The sequence below is a fragment of the Lethenteron reissneri genome, chromosome 38, assembly GCF_015708825.2.
Source record: "Lethenteron reissneri isolate LAM-NWPU_2019-01 chromosome 38, ASM1570882v1, whole genome shotgun sequence".
Taxonomy (NCBI): Eukaryota; Metazoa; Chordata; class Hyperoartia; order Petromyzontiformes; family Petromyzontidae; genus Lethenteron; species Lethenteron reissneri.
This window is the reverse complement of record NC_083816.1, coordinates 9,857,012-9,878,715: the sequence shown is the minus strand read 5'-3', so window position 1 is coordinate 9,878,715 and position 21,704 is coordinate 9,857,012. Positions and strand designations below refer to the sequence as shown.

At 45.3% G+C, this 21,704-nt stretch overlaps 1 protein-coding gene across 3 annotated transcripts in view; it reads right to left on the bottom strand.

Annotated features, from left to right (window-relative positions):
* Positions 1 to 21,704, bottom strand: part of LOC133351767 (FERM domain-containing protein 4A-like) — a 231,774-nt gene that overhangs the window by 118,132 nt on the left and 91,938 nt on the right. For all 3 annotated transcript variants that reach the window (XM_061567259.1, XM_061567261.1, XM_061567260.1), the window contains exons 2-3: positions 20,712 to 20,777; positions 4,077 to 4,171 (exon numbers count right to left, since the gene is read on the bottom strand). In XM_061567259.1, coding sequence (XP_061423243.1) covers positions 4,077 to 4,171; positions 20,712 to 20,777 — 161 coding nt within the window. The remainder of the gene's footprint in view (positions 1 to 4,076; positions 4,172 to 20,711; positions 20,778 to 21,704) is intronic.

Below are 21,704 nucleotides of genomic sequence, written 5' to 3'. Positions count from 1 at the left end.
CTCCCTTTCGTCAACGCTGATGCCCGTGGCCACCGTGCACCGTCTCGTCAGTCGATCCATGAACAGGATAAGCAACGACGGCGATAGCACGCAGCCTTGACGAAGCCCGACCTGGTCTGGGAAGGGGTCAGTGAGATGTCCCGCATGCCGCGTAGCAACTGAGCATCATCACCTGCCACATCAACTCACGAGGTGCTCGGTCGTAAGCCTTCTGCAGGTCCGCAAAGCGCACGTGGACAGGTTGGGCGTACTTCCGTGACTTCTGGAGGAGTTGCTGTGGGGTAAAGAGCTGATGCACGGTACCCCACAAGAGGCAGAAAGCTCCTTGCTTTTTGGGTTGGATCATGCGAACAAATGTGTCGTAATGCCTCCTCCACCCGACGGCCAATTCATAAAAGTGCCACGTGACTCAAACGCCGGTGTGTTGGAGAGTAATCTCACAAATATTCGAATGGGTAACGACGTTTTGCTGGAGATTACATGCAGCATCCTAAGATCAACGGCTCAGACCTCGAGCAAAAGAGCTTCCTGATCCGGGTCCTTAGGCAGATGCTATGATGTCATTGGTACAGTCATGCACGTGATCTAATAACTCGCTCATTCCTAGTCGATCCGTTTTGAAAGCCTGCGTTAACAATTTTGAATAAATTTTTTTATGATTCACATTTCACGATGCAATAGTCGCATGTTCATCGCGGAGATGGAACGAGAAAATCAGCTCATCAGCAGGAGCTATTTAGATCATTGCATCACGAGAAGACTCTTTAGAGATGGCGATGGATTGGGGATGCTCTAATCCAGCAGTGGATAGATAATCGCTGATGATAAGGGCGAAAAAATATATTAAGCAACGGACTCAATATCACCTTCTTGGTTCTTTCGGTAAAGTCACGTAGAAGGGAAATAATAAAATAATAAAAAATAAAACATAATAAAATACAATTCTCACAACGTTTCGGCCACAACGCAAGCAGCCGTCCTCAGGTGAAGAACAAGCTTAAAGCTTAAATATACGCTGCCAAGCTTGGTGGTGTTCATTCAGACGCTGTCTTTCCGACAGACCTGTTCTTCAGCTGAGGACGGCTGCTTGTGTTGTGGCCGAAACGTCGTGAGAATTGTATTTTATTATGTTTTATTTTTATTATTTTATTATTTTTCTTCTACGTGAATTTACCGAAATAACCAAGAAGATGAATCCCTGCAGTCACGAAAGCTTTAAATTGACTCAATATCACTCGGTGTAACTTAAACAGCACGTGTAAATAACTATTTACTTTGAGTGATTTTAAAAAATTTTAAGATGTTTAATTTAAAAATGAGTTCGCAATCCTAGCGACGTTAAGGCTTCATTAAAACCTCCAGCATCACTCGGCCGATTTCTGCACTCATCAGCGTCGGCACACGACAAGGGAAGGCAGCACGCGGCTGTGAGCACGTGGTTTACCAAACAGGCGCAGGAAGGAAAGAGGAAAAGTCAAGACATAGGTGGGGGGGGGGGGGGGGGGGGGGGTGGCGCTCGCCTCGGCTATGGGAACGACGCTAAGAGACGGAGATGACCAACCAGTCAGTACCAGCACCGCCGTCTAAAGTGCCCTGCAGGAAACCGACGCGCTGCCGTTTGGGTCCCGAGCGACATCCTGGTTGGGGGAAAAAAAAACTGCCTTCCTAAAGAGGGGCTGGACAATGTGCTTCCTGTACATGATGGCCTCGCTGGGTCACAGATGCTGAGATATCGAGATGAAAAATCCCACATCAGACGCAACGTGTAAAAATGCTCACCGTTTGCGGGTACCTCGCACTGTGATCTGGTGAACTCTCGCAGAATTGTGGACGTGCTTTCGAAAAATTATTGATTTTTTTCCGGTCTCAATTTTCCCAGGCAGGGGCGGATCTTTTAATCGCAGAACGGTGACAAATGGCGATGACTTGCAGTGGATTGATTGTGGTCGATGATGATGTAACGATGCATTGATTGCTCGGTTAAAATAGATTCTTACGCGAAAACCGCGCACGTCCCAATCGTACGTGCGAGGATTCTCTTTGACTTGTGCACGTTGAGCGTGATTGGGCCGTGCAAAAACCTGCAGCCACTCGATGCACTGCATTCAACGTAATAGGAAACTCCATGAACCCGCATTTGGACAATATCCCAGATTCAAAGAGAGCAATTGCTACGTGGCCACGGAACTTAGCAGGTGATGTAAGGAGGTGCGAGGCAGTGAGGAGGAGGTCAGGAGATTGCAGGGCCGAGTGCAGACATAAACGTGATATGTATGTCTATAATCGGAGGTGCGGGGGAAGGACAACAAACTAAACACAAAAAGCAATTCTAAAGAAATAAGTTTTCAATTGAGATTTAAACGTGCATAGCCTCCAGTGTCTTTCTAATGTCAGGAGGCAGAGCGTTCCAGATGGCCTCAGAAGGGCATCTGAAAGCGCGCCATTCGATGACCATCTTTAATCGACGGTTAGCCAATAACCGCTGCTGTGAGCGATGTGTTTTCTCTGTGTAGAGGACTCGCGTTTTCCTCCCAGGCCAAACACTCGTGAAAGGACTTGGCCACGCATCCCAATGCAAGACCCTCCAGAAGAGAAGTTTTGGAACTCGGTGAGGTTTTCCTTCTTAATTTTGAAGCTTTCGTGACTGCAGGAATTATTATTTGGTTATTTCGGTTAAGTCACGTCTAAAGATAAAATAATAAATTAAATAATAGCATATTACGACGTTTCGATTGCAACACAAGCAATCATCATCAGGCATAAAAGAAATAGCAACAAAAATCTAACTAGAAAACTAGCTTTTATGTCTGTCTATAGTTTTCTAGTTAGATTTTTGTTGCTATTTCTTTTATGCCTGATGATGATTGCTTGTGTTGCAATCGAAACGTCGTAATATGCTATTATTTAATTTATTATTTTATCTTTAGACGTGACTTAACCGAAAGAACCAAAGAAGTTTTCCTTATTTGGCCATTATTATGAAAACTTTTTTTTTTAAGAAACGAAATATTTCTGCGATGACCCGAGTCAGTCAAATAGGTCACATTCGGGACAAATACTACCATGTGAAGCAATGAGCAGGCTTTCCGAGTGCATGTTTGTGTTGACCCCAGCTTAAAATAAGTAAATGGTCTTGCGAGTTCAACAAAGCACTGCGGATTGCGTGAAGGCTGGGGGTGTGTGGTGCTGGCAACACTCTCCCTCTGTGTCTGTGTGTCATGCTGGCCTTAATAGATGCTTGCGAACAGCATTTGCCCCAACAGCCGTGCTGGGCAATATGGGATGTCTTTTGTGTGTGCTTGTGTGTGTGTGAAGTTGCATTTAGATGCTCTATGAATCCAATTAGCTTTTAAACCTCTTCACATTTTAAAACAATGTTTAAAAGTGAACACTTTAATGTGGACGGATGGCTCTGGGGTCAGAGCACTGGGCTGGTGCTGCTGATCTCCCGGGTTTGTGTTGGGGCAGACACCCATGGTTAAACTGGGTTCTTACGTTAAGTGACTTCATGAGATTTGTCTGGTCGGCAGTGACTGCATGAAAAATGGATTGCATTTGGTTTTTCCACTCAATTTGGCCCGATTCTACCTTCCCAAACCTTAAAACGTTTCAATTTGATGTGCAATCTCTGTGTTTAAAGAGGCCTCACAAAGTGACTTCACAGGTAGCCCTGAGACATCACCTTTCAGGCACATTCTCCGACACAGGGTGATGCACCGCTAGCTGATGAGTTATCTCACGACAGGATGCCGACAACACGATTTGAGTGTACGTGAAAAGAGGGGGAGGGGGGGGGGGGGGAAATGAAAAACTATTAAATAAATGGTCACACTTAATAATAAAAATACATTAAAACCAGGAAACAAAAACAGAACCAGGGCAACCGACCAAAGAGGGTAGGGCAGTTTAAAGAAATGGGTTTTCAAAGCAGACTTGAATATATCCCTGGGGCTGTTCAGCACGGCTGGCTACGTACGGTGAAAAATAAGCTCAACATACAAACGTACATTTAGCAAAGGATGGAGGGGGAGGGATTGAGTGGTGTGAAGCTGGGCTCGTGTGTCACGGCTACTTACGATTCATCTGTGAAGGCCAGGCCGAAGTACTCCTTCTCCTTGAGCTGGAAATGAGAGGCCACCAGGTCCAGAAGATCCTTGGCCAAGAGCTTCGGCTGGAAGACAAAGTGCACGGGGTTCCTTTACATTGGACTCTTCATTGCCGTTGCTTCTATAGCTGTAGAAATGCACTTGCATGCGAACGAACCGCACGGGACACCATTGTACAATGTGTATAACGCAGCGTGGGCCCATTTCATGTTCGAACTGATATTCCATTATGTCCGATTGATGTCACACAACTGCAAGTTTCTCGATCAGTAACACCGGAGCAAATCGCCAATGCGATGTGTTTCACCTGTTTTGTCTTATGTAAAACTGGCTCGATATGTCATTAGACCTCCTTTGCCAGTACCAAAATATAATAATAGGGGTTTTCCCCTTTTTTCTGGCAACAAAACTGAAACCTTTTAACAAGGATTCATGTGTGCATTAACCACAATACTTGCAGTCAAAATGCAAACAAAAAACACACTGATAATGTATGCATTGTCCTTGAAACTGATTGGTCCACACCAAGGAAGACTTTCTTTTGAGCCTCGACCCAATTGTTGCTCGACCAGACGACGCCAAAAGGCGTACAGCTCAAAGACATATATCAAAGCATATATTATCATAATGTGTTTTTTTTGCAGTTTGACTGCAAGTATTGTGGTTAATGCAGACATGAATCCTTGTAAAAAGGTATTCAGTTTTGTTGCCAGAAAAAGGGGGAAAACCCTATTATTATGGCTCTATATGTATATATCATGTACAGTTACGCATGAAATATCAGGTGAATGTGACATTTTGGGGACTGCGTTAGCAGTGATGCAGAAGTACACGTTGCCATGAGCACAAACTGCTTTATAATTGAACAATTCATCGAAAGATATTCTGGGTAACCGGACTTTCTCCTTTGCTTGAAAAAAATTGACGAGACGATAGCAATCGCCAAAAAACGTTACCTCGCGCCAATATTGTGGCGGCGTTATACATCTGTCCAGTTTACAAAGGCGATTTTGTTGCGAACGAATTACAGCGGTTGAGGTTGATTTTTTTGTATTCTGCATTCCATAGGGTTGAATGGCATTCTAAAAAAAAAAATTGATTGCGCCGAAAGACAGCGTGCCGATTGCGTTCATCACTTGATTGAAGCGACTCGGCGAAGCAGGAGGGGGGGGTGCCGAGTGCCAAGGTTGATGAACCCACCACGGACAGGTTAACAAATGATCTGGCGAAGAATTACCAAGGCCAGAGACATGGGCTCGGAGCAGCGAGTGTTTGACTCACGGTCAACACTCTGGACCCACAGTCAACTTTCTTCAATATGACAGCACTCTAGGCCGACCGGGATTACACGCCAACGTTGATTTTTCCACCGCCAAGCTCAGGTTTTTTTGACCAGAGGTTGTCCATTATTATCCGAATCGATCCGAGGATCTTCCAATTAACCGCACATCCATTCTTCATATTGCTCGCATGATCATGGTTATCATTATCATCATCTTCATCATCGGCTATGATCTGATCTATCCATTGATGAAGAAGCCCTAAAAAGCTGTCGCTATCTTTTGCAATCCTGCGATGTATTAATCCACCCAGCACCTGAACACAAGCTGATTGTCCTGGGAAGCGGAATGACCCATTAGTGGTGGAATAAATATCCTACTATCCACATTTAACTGTACCTATGTTGACCTTTCTGTCGCACCGTACGTAGCCAACCGTTCTACATCGGGGGTGCAGGAGAAGGAGAACAAATATCAACCTGCGTTTATTCATAGGGAATAAACAAAGTTATTTTTTATTTATTTAAAGCTTTCGTGACTGCAGGGATTCATATTCTTGGTTCTTTCGGTAAAGTCACGTAGAAGGGAAAAAAATAAATATAAAACCTAAAATTTTCTTGCTGTGGATTTCACACCTGATGATGATTGCTTGTGTTGCAGTCGAAACGTCGTGAGAATTTTTCTTGTTTAATATTTATATTATTTTATTATTTCCCTTCTACGTGACTTTACCGAAAGAACCAAGAATATCAAGTTATTTATGTGTGTGTCTATACAGGCAGCTGGACGTATCTGGCAATAGCACCTTCCCTGTCCCTATAACAGCGTGGATTAGTGATTTCGAATTGTTGCATTGCAGATAGGATTGGCGACAGCTTGTGGAGGCCTTCATCCAGCAGTGGATTGATCATGGCTCTGCTACTGCTGCTGCTGATTATGAGAATGATGAAGAGAGGTTTCTGAAGTTCATCCTGGAGCTTGTAACTATAATGTGTAATAAATATTTTGAGGTTTTTTCGATAAAGTCACGTAGGTAAGTAAGTCACCTACGTGACTTTACCGAAAAAACCTAAGAATATGAATCCTTGCAGTCACGAAAGCTTCAAATCTAGTGTAATAAATACTATGGGTGAGTTGTCCCATCCAAAAAAAATCAGCAATTGTGTTAAATTGCAATGCAAACTCGACGATTTAAACAGCAGAAATATTATAAAGTCATTAATTTTAATTACGATTTTCCAGTTATCTTCATTTCCAGGAAGAAAAAAAGCATCCGATACACATCTGTGTACTCAATAATACTGTAACAATAATATCATCTATCCATGGTGGCAGCTGTTTTCAAGGCCCTCTTTCTGACAATTACTCATGTATATTTGAAGCCATGCACAAACTGCATTGGCCCCATGGTGTTCATCAATGGCTCACCAATATCTATCAAATCCACGGGATGTGCACTTTAATGTAGTTAAGCAGAGTGCCCGACTCGTAGTCTGCAACATCCTGCCAGAGCCTAATGCAACTTTGTCTTGAACAGCACGTGGTTGTGCACGCCGCACATGAGAGCCCTATGGACAATCACAGCCGCCAACACTTCCTCCGCTCTGCCCCACGCCCACTCTCATCTTTGTTTAACCATTTGGATATGCTGGCGTGGAGAGTTCAGAAAGAGTTCACACCGGATTGATGTGGACATGCCTTCATTCACGAGGGAAGAGAGCGGCGGCAACAGTGGTCAGAGAATTGCGCTCCGAGCCCGGCCACCCGAGGTTGATTCCCAGTCAGAATATTTGTTTTTATATATACTGGAGGAATCCGATGAGCGTTAAAGCTCTTTTTCACAGATGTCCAGTAGTTCACAGATGTCCAGTCGAGGGCTGATGCCAGCGGCGGATGATATCTGAACACGTTGTCTGGGGTGCCTCCTCTTTCACCAATCCGTACTGACCCAGCATGGTGAAGTATGGCCAAACAACCCTGGTGAGCAACTTGGCAGAGAGAAAGAATCGATCGGAATCAGAAGCTGTATCGAGACTGGAGGAATCCGAAGAACTATGAAGCTCTTTTTGTGTGTGTCACAGATGTCCAGTGGGGACGGGGTCGGAAAGTTACAACAATAAAAAAAGGCGATTGGATTGCAAAGTACAGGAAATGTAAGCGAGTCACTGACAATGAATTAAGAAAAGGAGATCATAACTCGCCTTTTGTCCGTCCAAGGACGGGTGTATTTCAGTAAATCTGAAACTTGCAAGCGAACAGCAGACCGCGACGTGATAGTCATTGCATCAATTCGTGTGCAATTTGTAAGGCCGCGGTGACACAGACCTATTTCATTTAAAGGTTATAATCCCTTGTTCATCAAGACGTCCTTTTTACTTCGATGTCTCAACAGCGTTACGGAGATCGCGTGACGTGAGGGTTCTGACTTTGTAGTGAGGGTTGTAAGTTGACGCTGAGGAGGGGGTGGAGTGACGTCACCCGCTAATTATTATTAATGAGGGTGTCCATTTGGAAGACGTCACCTTATAATGATTATTAATGAGAGGGGCTGTTCGATGTGGAGGACGTCACCTGTTCATGAGTATTCATGAGGGGGGCTGGCCAACGTGGAGTGACGTCACGTGCGGGACACACAGACATCCTTGGCTCATTGTAGTAGTAAATATAGGCCTTTCACAATAAAATTTTCGTGATGTTAGAACACCGAAATTATCCAAATGTATTATGGGCAAATAAAAAAAAATGCATTGCTGCTTAACAAATATTTTGATGCAATAATTTCCTATGCAGCAGATCCATTCGTCCTCGGCACGACATGAACGCGTTAAATCGAACACCGACTTCTATTGAAGCAAGGTCAAGCACGCACGACTGGAGCGTTTTGTAATTTGCACGTAAAGCAACGCTCACATATGCAGCTACACCACACAATGACTAATTGCGTGCACAATGTGCCGCGTGATTGTTTAATAATATTCACAAGATACCCTCTGTGTGAGGCACTCATTTAAGCACACAAAGACTCTTGACATTCACGATGATTGTCAGCCATGTTTATCCATATGGGATAAGTGTTTTGTCCAATAAAAAAAACAGGTGGAGCGGCGGTGCAGTGGTTAGCACCCTGCGCTACAGACCCGGCGACCTGAGTTAGATTCCCACCCATGGCTAGCATCAATAATAAAGTGATATCCTAACCAGTCCTCGGCCATCCCTTTCACAAAACCACACCGGCCGGTGCGGCGAAATATTTCCGAATAATCTCCATGACCAACCACAGTACGGGGAGGCCTGCAATGTTTTACTCTGTTTTGAAATGTGGTTCACTTGATAAATATGTTGACGTGGCCATGCTTTAACACGTTTATGAGGATGCAGTCTTTAATGAAAACCCCAACCCTCCACAGAGAAGAAAATAAGATAGAAAAAGACTTGTGATTTATACAGGTAGGACATATTGGGAAAGGGCTATAGATTTTCCTCACCACCTGTGGGATTTCAACCGATCAATTAGGGCTCAACACCTTTGTACTCATGTAGTGACATCGCTGGATGTAACCATGCTATGGGTGTAGTACCAGCCCTATAGGGGCACGGTATGCGTTGAGTAACAACGATGGATGGCACCATGCTGGAAGTGCATTGCCGGCCCTACAGGACACGGTGTGTGGGTGCCGACCGAAGGGGAAGGTCGTGTGAGGCCATGGCACTCTGGTTGACCCGGGAGGACACGTGACCAGGTTAAGTTGAAAGAGGGGCCCCCAAGAGGGGGCAAGGGGGGAGTCACGTGATTGGGACCTAGGTCCTTCAACTGCGACTCAGTTGAACCCACTACACTTAGACAACGCCAGCCTGGTACGTTTTTGGAGAGCATGCCATGCCCCTGGAAAATAGTGCGGCGGGACTTGTTTGTTCGCTTGTTAAAAGACTCAGATCTTAGATGCTGGTGCTTCTAAGAAATGTCGAATGAGCCTTGGCCCAGAGTACACACGCCTTCCACCTCACCGTGCAGGCCAACGCCACGATTAGTCATCCTGATCGCACACGATCTCAGAAGTTAAGCAGGGTTGAGACTGGGTGGGAGATTGGCTGGAAACTGCTGGTAATGTGCAGTGTGTTCTAGGCTTAGATGGCAGGACAGGAAATACATTTTTCATGAGCTTTCTCTGTGCACTCTGCTTTCTTTCCCCGTCTTCCAAATAATTATTTGATTGATGGAATTGACAGAATATCCCAATGTAAGTCCCTCCTGATTAAAGCCTTGAGACCCAGTGAGGGTTTCCTGGGTAAACACTGTAAGGGACATTGTTATTGCATTCTGCAGCTAAATTTTGTTCCTTGTGACCTCCACTCCCAAGCGGAGTCCACAGGGATGACGCTGATTAACTCCAGAGATCAGATCAAGTCATGCTGCATGGCTGCATGACTTCTATTACGTAAATCCACATTAATCATCATCCGAGTAAAAATCCGGATTTCACAGCTCCGACGATGCTATGACTGCCAAGAAGGAAAGCCGAATGCATTTATTGATGTATTTATTGGGTAGGATGCACATAGGTCATGCCTGCTTTGCAACTCACACTGCAATCCCCCATGAACGCAAGCCGTCTAACGCACGCGAGGGTGCTGCGGGTCGCAGGAGTTGTCGTTATGTCACTGCGCTTTTGCACAAAAGGTCAACGAGCGTGGCCGAATCAGGTACTTTGAACGCGTCGCTTTGCCCGTTACCTGTTATACCTGTTGTACAGTACCGTACATCATAATTCCTAAATATATGCTGAGCAAATGTTGGCCCCTTTATCAAAGCATCAACTTCTGGACGAAGCCTGTCTTTGCTTTGTGCTCAGCGAATACTTTCGTTCTGCAAACAAGAAACCTTCAGATGTTATAAGGCAGTATACAAACAGAGTCTAGCGGTATAGGTATCATTCACGATATATACACAGTACTACTTTTCAAGGTGGAATGGTGGTGCAGTGTGTTGTGCACCGTGACCCGAGTTTGATTCCCGACCACGGCTAGCCGTCAGTGGCGATTTATATCCGAACCGGTACCCAGGTTCCCTCTTCACGGACACACTGTGACCATCTTCTTGGTTCTTTCGGTAAAGTCACGTAGAAGGGAAGTAATAAAATAATAAAAATAAAACATAATAAAATAATTCTCACGACGTTTCGGCCACAACGCAAGCAGCCGTCTGCAGGTGAAGAATGAAACACTGCCAAGCTTGGAGCGTATATATATACGTGACTTTACCGAAAGAACCAAGAAGATGAATCCCTGCAGTCACGAAAGCTTTAAATCGACACTGTGACCAGTGTGGTGAAGTATATATTTATGTAGTATACATTCACAATCCTGGATGGGTGTGTCACATGTTATGTATTTTACGGAACACTTTTGTCTGACTGCCGCACAATATGAATAATGTTAAATTAAATTTCGATTTAAAGCTTTTATGACTGCAGGGATTCATCTTCTTGGTTCTTTCGGTAAAGTCACGTAGAAGGGAAGTAATAAAATAATAAAAATAAAAGATAATAAAATAATTCTCACGACGTTTCGGCCACAACGCAAGCAGCCGTCATCAGGTATAACTTCCCTTCTACGTGACTTTACCGAAAGAACCAAGAAGATAATGTTAAATGGTTTATTTGCTACATCAGCATCATCGGGCCATGGTGTCTACCAAAGAAGACTGTTGGAGAATGAGGGGAAGCAACACCCCCCCCCCCGCCTCAAACGTCTCCACGCGTTGAGGCTCAATAACCCGAGTTCGGACCGCGGCGTTGTAAGGTGAAGACGGTGAACGATGATGGGTAGGGAGGGTGGGAAGAAAACTTATGCCATGGGACCTGCCCTGGGGGAGAGAACTTGACAACGTTAATTTAAAGCAGAATACCTTATACAGTAGAGGAGTTTACAAGGCGCGTACATGAATGCATAATAATTCAGAAGAGTTCACAAATGCAGTTCCATTTGTGAACTCTTCTGAATTATTATGCTTGTTTAGCATCCTTAGGTCACTAAACTGTGTCTCTCTCGCAGGGCCAAAGTATTGACAATAACCCCACCAGTACACCTTCACTGCTCTGTGGCAGGCCCAGCGAGGCTGTCAAAAGGAAAAGATATTTAATCGTCATTATTTTTGTGTTGTTGTTGCAAGTTTACCTGCAGCCGGCGTCACGTGTGATTGTACACGGGAGGCGAGGAAGCAACCCGTCTGACCAGATTGCTGCTTTCATCGAGTGGCCTGGCACATTTGGCGGTTTCACAATTGGCAAAGGCATATACAACTTGCCACATGGCTCCACGCACAGACGCTGATCGCTCAAGGGGCTAAAAGCTCAAAGTTCTGTTCTCTTTACAACTTTATGACGTGTGAGAAAAGCGTGGTACAGTGCCGTGTGTGTGTTGAACTCTCTCTCACGACATTTACAAGTGCGCTCGATTGTGTGTGCGGCTCATAACTTGTTGGGCTGTTTAATGATAACTCCGTGTTGTTGTGTTGGCTGCATTGCTCGCGTTTGTAGTTGGAACACGCTAAATTAACGTTTCCTTTGGCAGCGGAGAACAACTCACTGCACTTTGATGTCGAGACATGCCGAGGCTAGAATGAAAATTAGGGCGGAGTACTTTGACATGTCCAAAAGTCACAAACGGGCTGTAACAAAAAAATTGATCAAACACATTCCCTGGTGATGCCTGCCAATTCACGTTACAGGATTCTGGTTGATATTTCACAGCTCCAGAACTTCCACGTGCTAAGAGATTATATAGCATAGCAGTATTCCATACTTATAATTTTGTAGGGTACCGGATTAAGTTATCATAGGAGTGTAATGATTTAATCAGACTCCACGCTGCGACTATACATTTCTGCAATTCAGGGTCACAATGATACAAAATATTTTTTTTTTAGTGACCTCTAGTGGCTGTAAGGGAATCGTATGAACCCATTACATACAACAGGAAAAGAAGATTCTTACATACGTGACTCGATTAATTGATCGTGATCATAAGAATCAATATTAATAGTCAAATGATGCATGAGTCCCCCCACCAATGCATCATTGCCAGCAGCTATGATTAATCCACTGCTGAATGCACCGGCCCCTCCAAAGCCGTTGCCATCACTCCATCTCTCTCCTGGTCCTGCGATGTGAACGATCCGTCCGGCTCCAGCGCCAGAGCTGATCTAATCGACCCATCTCATCGACTGGCATCGTCTCAGGTGCGTTGCCCCCTTTGGCTGCCACGTGACCTCCGATCGCTGCCTTATTCTTGTGACGCGTCCTGCCCAAGCTCGCGTATACAGCGCTCTTCTTAACCGTGATATCTCTAACTTGCGCCGTATAATCTCCGATCTCTGTCTTTCTGTCTCTAAATGTAATTGCAAGCATGCGCCTCTCCATTCTTCGTTGCACCCTGTTCGGCTTTTATGACATTTTCATCAAAGTCCGTATTTGTGATCCACATCTTACTGCAGGTGATATACACAGGGTCGAAATTTTATTCTCTGCGCGCAAATGTGTTGTTGCTCTAAACGAACAAGTTCAGTTTTCCAACAGCGGTTGCCTGTATTTCTTATCAACAACCAACAAAGACACGTGACACTGCTCACATATTCACTTGTAACAGATAATCCAGTTTAACTCATCAGTGGCAAGTAACATCAGAATATTTCCTCCCCTTCACCTCCCAACTTCAACAACCTACACTGAGGTGTGGTGAAAGTATGCAAAAAAAAAATCCTATTTCGACATGGCGTGGGAAAACGTTCAAGCCTTAGGTAATTTAAGAATGGCTGTAATATATTGTTGTTGTTGTTATCCAGGTCGACTCAACATAATCTGGTAACTCAAACATTTCATCAATTGACGAATGGATTTTAAAATGGAGCCATCAATATTTCCCACCGACGACGCGAACGCACTGTGAACACGCACGGGTAAGAGTTGACGGGGCAGCGATGCGCTAGGAATGTATAGCAGAATTTCCGTGGCATTACGGAAATGTACACTGAGCAATCATAGGGCCTGTGCTGACCTTTGTTCAGTTGATGTCTGATAATATTAATTTCAACTTTATAACGAGGCGCTCAGTTATTCGCTCGCTCTCGAAGAGAGAGAGAGAGAGCGAGCGATTCGAAGGCGCAAGGAGGAATCACAGAAGAGCAGGGAAGGCAGCAGCAGCCACGCGTGAGCCGGCGACAACAATAGCCGAAGCTCTGCGGTTCTCTATGTGTTAAGGTGTTTTCGGTCAATTCATGAGTGCTTACATGTGGGAGAAAGCCAGAGCACCTGGAAAAAAACCCGCGCGTTGTAGGGGGAAACACGATCCCATACAGACAAAACAGGTCGAGTCCACATTTGTTTTACTGTACTGCATTGTTCCGACGCCCACGGGAAGAGAGTTTCACGACATTTGCGCAATTCACCAACCCGTGCCCTCCCCAGTGCCGGATTACACGCATGGGCAACCACCGCCCAGCTAAAAAAAAAAATCCTCATTTGAATTCATATATGGATCGATTCCAAACAGGTTTTTGTTGTGCACGAACATAATTGTGGCTTTGAGCTCAATATCAGCTACACGTCCTTGCATTCTTCTGTGCCCATGTCACTCTCAAAGATTTTTTCAGAAAGTCGATGTATGTTTATGGAAGCATGACAAGTCATTCCAGCTCGAGTTAATTTAACATATTTTGTTTTTCGCAAAACTAACTACGATACGCAAGCACGAACACAGAGCCATTAACTTCATTACTGTAAGTCAATAGCATTTCCCATATCTGTGCACAAATATATTAACGCCTAATTTTGAGATGTCTTTAAGCTATGTGTCATCACTCAATGCCGAGTATATGAACAGATTCTTCATTGCTTCTTCTGCACCATCGAGACATTGCAGGGCTCCACCTTTCTCTTGATTTAGTACCGTAGTCTCCCACTAATTTTCCTTACCATGCTTGTATAAAACATGCCGTGTTGTCGATACGATACATGTAAATTAAATGAAACTGTTTGTATTTTACCAGGTAAGGCCCACTGAGCTACGTAGCTCTTTTTCAGAAGCGACCTGGCCACAAATGATAGCTCAACGAAGCGGCTCATCATCATCATCACGTGGAAATGTATAGCAGCCAAAATCTCTAAATGCATGATTCTAAATGTGGAAGAAAAAACGCGGAGGCCCCGAATAAAAATCGCATGTCTCATTTATTAAATGTCTAATTGAGTGTAATGTGGAAGGCCCACCATGCCATGACACTCAATGTGATTGTTTGACAAAAATTATATGGATTTGAAAGAGGGGGGAGAGCGAAGAGGCCAGAACTGGTTCAAGTAATCGCCAACGATATTATCCGTGGCCAGGAAATCAAATTCAGGTCACCGCTGGTTCTTAGCGCCATGTGCTAACCGTACCGCCACCACTCGCACATTGTTAAGGTTAGGAGGATGAGAACGACATTTGAACTTTTTTGAGCAGCGTGGAGAACGGCGCACCTGTTGCTCACATGTCCGTTGTGCTCCCACAGTTGTTCTCCAGATTTAGACAAGAATTGGGCCACATTGCGGCGTGCCGTACTTGAGCAAAGCAAAGAAGCAAACACTCTGCTCTCAGCTGTGTACACCCAGGGGTTGTTGGTCAATCCCAGAGGGATAGCAGGCAAGGAAAGGAACGGTCTGATGAAATTCAGGGGCGATACGCCATGAGAATTACACTGCTCCTCTTGTCCACGGTGATGTGGGTGACGCACATCGCGTATCCTGTTATCTGTGAGCTTATCCGTATATTCCCTCTGCTTTTTTCATATTCTCCAACAGCTCTCCTAGACAATAGGAGTCCCGGGTAATAGGGTCGCGGATAAGAGGAGTACTCCTGTACCAGTTGCTGCGTCCCTACACTTGCATGTCACAGCGTTTATACGGTGGCTGGAGATGCGGTCACATTTCAAAGCTTTTTGGAAAATAAATTGTATTGCAGTGCAACACAGTCAAATTTCGGGGTGTAAGAATCGATGTTTTAGATTAGTATCTCGTTGTTGTTGTTGTCTATAACGGGTGAAGGCAACCACCGCAGCCAGTGAGAGGGCCTCGACATTTCCCATAATGATGAACAAATCGATTATTGAATTGAATCGCGACAAATCATCAGTGTTGGATCGTTACACCCCCAAGTAATGTTGAAAACTCCGTGGACAGCTGCTTCATATTGAAAGGATAAACCGTTTGTTAAATATCTGATACACATTAGGGCAGACGCAAGTTAAGACAAGTTTTTGTTTCACTTCCGTGCCACGCTTTTCGATAGGCATCGTCCAAAAAGGTTGTCGTCTCCTGCTTTTAATTTTCAGTCCAAGCGTGCAGCAAAAGAGAAAAAAAAACCCCAGTTTCCGTTTGATATTAAAAACCAGCGAATTTGCTTTACAGTTTTCAATCCAAACCGTGTAACATCCACATGGCACATCTGCCTTGAGTCCTTTGCGAATTCTGGGTTGATCCAGCACGTGCACGGGACACCGGGCATTCCGTGGAAACAACAGTCACGTCCTGTCGGTTATTTTTTTTTCGATAAACAGGAACCTTCTGCAAGTAAAAAAAAAGAAAAACACAGCCGGTCCAACGTGGGATTCCCGGGTTTCTCGTCCGATCAAGTATTCAAACCCCGCGCTGCCTTACTAACAGAAATATATACAAAATGTGGCACGTGCAGCCCTTTGTAATTCCACCGCTTGCTGAAAGGCCTCTCTCCATACCCTGTCAATCGTTGGGGTTATTTTGACCATACTTCGCCATGCTGGTCAATAGAGGCGGGGGGTTCGGGGGGGGGTGTCCCAGGACCAGCTCAGGTATCACGTGCCGCTGATGTTAAGCGTCGACGGGTATCAATCTCAGTTCGCTGGGTGCACAGCAAAGTGTGTTAGCCACTGCGCCACCACTCTTCGCCATATACTGTATACAATTAACCCGTTAGAACTGCTGTACAGCAAAATGAAAAGGTACATTTGTGTGGACAATGTTCCTTCTCCATAGTAAAGAGACAGGATACATATTTACCGATTTACTGCGTTGCCATGACAATAAATGGTCGAACTTTTTTCAAATGAACGTATATTCACACGAGTTATAGGAAACTAGCCATTTGGCAAAAAAATGGCATTGTCTCTTCTGCCCAGCCACTAATGTCGTTGTGTGCTTTGCCGTTTGTGTCGTTGTCACAGTATGGCTCCGATTGTAAATGTGATTGGATGGACTTCAAAATACACAACGGCAGTCAATGGAGGAAAACATGCCCCGGCAGACGTGACAAAGAGCTTCACAGCTCATCGGATTTCTCGAGGATAAATAACGATTCCAATTCTGAGGACGTCCACCGCAGAGATGGAGCGACAAAAACCAATGACATCGGTTTATGTCGAGCAGCGAGATGGACCGTGCCACCGCAGAACCACGAGAGACCACGCCGGCAGAGACAGACCTTCATCCAGCGGTCGGGTTGACGATAAAGACAATAACATTTGATTCATTTGTGCATTTCGGCAGCTGCGTGTGCAACGCGAATCCAGGCGACGGTGGTAAACGCACAGCCACTCGACACGGCTCGCTTCACGATGCGTGGTCGGTTCGCTCCGCGCACGTAGAGTGGTCGTGCATCGAAAATTGCGATTCATCATGAGGACAATTTAATCGCAGACACTTTCCTCGCCGCAAAAACGTGTTCGAGTGCAGTGAGAATGTGGCCGCGGAGAGATTGAGTCCTTGCCACGTCCGTGTGCCGCCTACATCGTGGAGAGTTTTAAAATACAGTCATCATGAATTATACATGTCCCGCCGGCAGGAGCGGCGATGCAGTGATTAGCGCACTCCGATTTGAACCCGGCGACCTGAGTTCAGCCAAGGCGAGTGGTATCCGAAGTGATCCTGAGCCACTCCTGCACTGATCAGCGTGGTCAAGTATGGCCAAACAGCTTCCATGACACGGTATGGGGAGGCCTTCATCCAGCAGTCGACTGACAAAACAGCTGTAAATTACTATCATTTGATTTAGTAAATATATAGTGAATACTTGATTGTATATGTAATTCAAATATCCAGTAGGACACACTGCCTTGGCATGAAACAACTGTGTGACAGGACGAATCAAGATCTAGCACCAATGTATTTCATTGCCAGTGCCTCTTGTGGAATGAGGGTGTGAAGAGCAACACATTTTTTTTGTATCCTCGATGTCACTCGCATCATATCGCCAACTCAGTGGGGGGCGAGCAGTGGAGAGGTGGGGAGATGTTCCTCCCCTATACTCCCCCTCCACCCCCCCCGGCATACCTTCTGTGGTCATTCCATAGGGCATCACTTTACTTCGAATGGCCACTGTGTGGGGATTCTGCGAGAGCTCCCTGCGATAGATGGTGACGGATATGGCGGTCAAGGCGCAGCCCCGCAAGCGCTTTCTCCTGCCACCGCTAGCGGGAGGGTCTCAATTCGATGAAGATCTACACTAAGTATTTTGACTACTCTTCCATCTTTATCAGACGTGTTGGAATTGGTGGAAGTACCCATACTTGACCCCACCGAATACAATACTCCGAACGACTAATTGCGTTCTACCCTATTCGTACTGCCGGGTGGACAGAGGAGGTGTGGGAGGGGGAGAGAGAGGGGGCGGAGTGTAGATGAACGGGGATTTAAAAGAAAAACGTGTTCCATTGTTTCTGACACACCGTGATATTATTAATTCTAGAATTGAAGCTTTCGTGACTGCAAGGATTCATACTCTTAGTTCTTTCGGTAAAGTCACGTAGGTAAAAAATGAAATAAAAATAAATAAAAATAAAAACAAAATAAAAATAAAAACAATGTTTTTATTTTTTACTTTGATTAATTTTAATTTCATTTTTTTACCTACGTGACTACACCGTGAGATGGCATGGAAGAGCCGACCCTCTGGATTGCAAGCTCAGTGTGCTGCTGCCCATTACCACACGGAAGCTCGTCTGAGCGACCAGTGTGACTGGTAGCTAAATAAAGTGACCGCGTTACTTTCCCCACAGACATCGGGAAACAAAAGTCACTGACGCTATGTGCGCAGATATTTTTCTCTTTTTAAATCCTTTATATTAAGTTCGCTTGCTTGCTTGCGCGCTTACGACCGTGCAAATCTTTCGGTCATTTTTTAACCCACTTCCCGTGATCCAATCGAGCTGACATTTTCCACACAGACTCGTTGTGCGTGACAATTAATTTTCGTGAAAAAATTTTCCTAAATTTTACACTTTTTAGGAAAAAATAAATTATATTTAATTACCAATTGCTTAATGCTGCCAGGCAATCATCTGACCCATAGGTGGCAGCCATCTCAAGCCAGAGGACGAGAGGACTCTAGCCGCCACGCATATAAAGGATTTATAGTGAAAAACTTTGTTTTTACGGGTTAATTTTTTTTGTATCCACACGCCAGATTTCCCATCCAGCCACAGACCGTCCCCGGTCGCTCCTTTTGCTTTCACTTCATCAAATGTGAAGGGATGCTCTGCAACGTTCAGCTTGTGTGCAAGGTTTTATTTGAGGCTGGTGTATTTAGGGTTTAGGGTTAGGTGTTATGATTTGCGGTTGGAGTTAGGGGTTTTGGGTCAGTTGTTATGATTGAAGGTTAGGATTTAGGGTTATGGACCGTACGTAGTATCCAAGACTGCTTTTGTTACCGAGCATTTGTGAGAACAGCAGTCTCAGCCTTTAAAAGTATATTTCTAGTGAGGATTTGAACGAGTAATCCTCCTCTGGTGTTAAACACGGTACAGTATAACTACACACAGTGTGTGTGTATAGAAAAACAATGGATACCTCCAGCGGTATTTGTTCGCTATGGTGCAGTTACATCAATTTCATCAATTTATACACATAAGGGTATATTTTGGTAATCATAAACAAAAAGACTTCTCATAAACTCATTAAAAACACAACTCCTCACTTATGAAATGGCTTCAAAGTCGTCGGTGTAATGTTCTACTCACAACTGTACGTCAGTCACTGCCCTCTTTTGCTCTGCTGCTCTGAATAAGGTCCGTTGCCCGAAACATCAGCCTTCCATATATTGTCCCCTCTACAAGGCAGTGTTAATGACGGGTGAGGGGTTTAGAAGTAGGGGCTGGGGGGTAAGGGAGGTTATTGGAGGTTATTGCCAGTAATCCAGAAGACTGCTTCTCATGCCAGACATCTGATGAGATGCGTTTTTTCCGAAGGCCACATTCATTGTCGCTCATTGGGGCAAGATTGTGCCGGCATCGTGTCCTATATTTTGAACTTCCTTCGCACCGTACGTCGCCAACTGTGCTCATCGGAGGTGCAAGTCACGTTCACACCGTAGTCGACACACACGACGCACAACTTAACATACGCCACCGCACACTGCACATGTCCGCCACTTTTGTAGCCTTCTTCAGCAGTGGAAAACCGAAGACTATTTTGTTTTATTATTATACAGCTTCACTCGGCATTGGCAGGTCCAAGTCAACAGGGAGACACACTCTCTCTCGTAGGTTGCCGTGTGTTTCTGTGTTTGCGGCAATGCCGTGCAGGTTGAATGTGCCCGTCCGTCCTGCCGAACACGTTGTAACGTCTGCCCGACAGATTCCCACATGCGAACCACTCGCGTTTCAGCACGGGGGATGTGCCGCCAACAGAATGGAAATCTGACCTCAAAAGTGAGAAGAAGCTTTTTGGTGTTTGCACGGGGACAAAATAATTCCGCTCGGGGAGAAAAAAATAATATTCATTCTAGATTTGAAGCTTGTAAAAAAAAATAGGTTAACGCGTTTTTTAACTGAAAACAAGACGACTTTCTCTCTGGTGCGAAGTTAAACTTCGCACTTCGGGCAAAAGTTAAACTTCACACGTAGGCGAAGAGACAAATGTTGTTGAGAGGATGCGACAGACGGCGCACATGTTTTTGTTTGTCTCATCCATCACGGTCCAGTCACGCTGCCAGACGATCACCGGGCGAGCGATGAAAGCTGATCTCACTCAACAGTCCGCACGCGGCTGGCTCTTTAAAAAGGCATTTAAATGAGAACGCAACATCAAAAAAAACCCCAAGCAAACGCGGCCACGGTGCGAACACGCACACACAACGCAGCGCACACAGCACAGCGCACACAACGCAGCGCACACAACGCAGCGCACACACACAGCACACACACAACACACACACACAACACAGCGCACACAACACAACGCACACAACACAACACACACAACACAGCGCAGACAACACAGCGCACACAACACAGCACAGCACACACAACACGCGGGCACAGTACCTGCACAAGAAGCTCCAGGTTTCGGTCATCGAGAAGATGTATCTGGCAACGACGGCCCTCCGTCATCTGAAAGAGCATACGCCAAGACGGGACTCAGCACTTGAGCAGTAAAGAATCCGTTGTCACCTACACAGTGAGCACGCAGCAGCAGCAGCAGCAGAAGCCGCCGGCGAACATTCGGTTGGGTGGGTGGGTGTGGATGTGGCGTGTGAGTGCTACTCTTGCGAGAGGCGCCGTGCTGGATGGAGGAGATTTCATCCCACGCGAAAACCCGTGGCTGGGTTGGACAGAGCAGCGGGTGGGAGTGGCGATGCTGCCTTCCGTATACCAACCACCCACCCCAAACATCAGTAGCAGTAGCAGCAGCCCACCCAGCATCGTGACTCTCTGATTTGTTTGCAGTCGGCCCTTTCTCTATCTCTCTTTTCTCGTTTTGCTCGCCCCGGTGAGTTTCTCGTCATGTACCAGAAAGCGTTAGAATGTGTTGGCTTTTTTCGATTTAAAGCTTTCGTGACTGCAGGGATTCATCTTCTTGGTTCTTTCGGTAAAGTCACGTAGAAGGGAAATAATAAAATAATAAAAATAAAACTTAATAAATACAATTCTCACGACGTTTCGGCCACAACGCAAGTAGCCGTCCTCAGGTGAAGAACAGGTCTGTTGGAAAGACATTCAGACGCTGTCTTTCCGACAGACCTGTTCTTCACATGAGGACGGCTGCTTGCGTTGTGGCCGAAACGTCGTGAGAATTATTTTATTATGTTTTATTTTTATTTCTTTATTATTTTCCTTCTACGTGACTTTACCGAAATAACCAAGAAAATGTGTTGGCTGTCGCCCTGAGGCCAATGCTGCCACCACATCAGGCACGTGCGCGTGTTGAACTTCTTTCGCACCGTACGTAGCCAACCGTGCGAATCGCAGGCGCGGGGGAAGGACAACACACTGAACGCAACAAACAAAAACCCCCACTTGTAAAGAAATTGGGTTTTC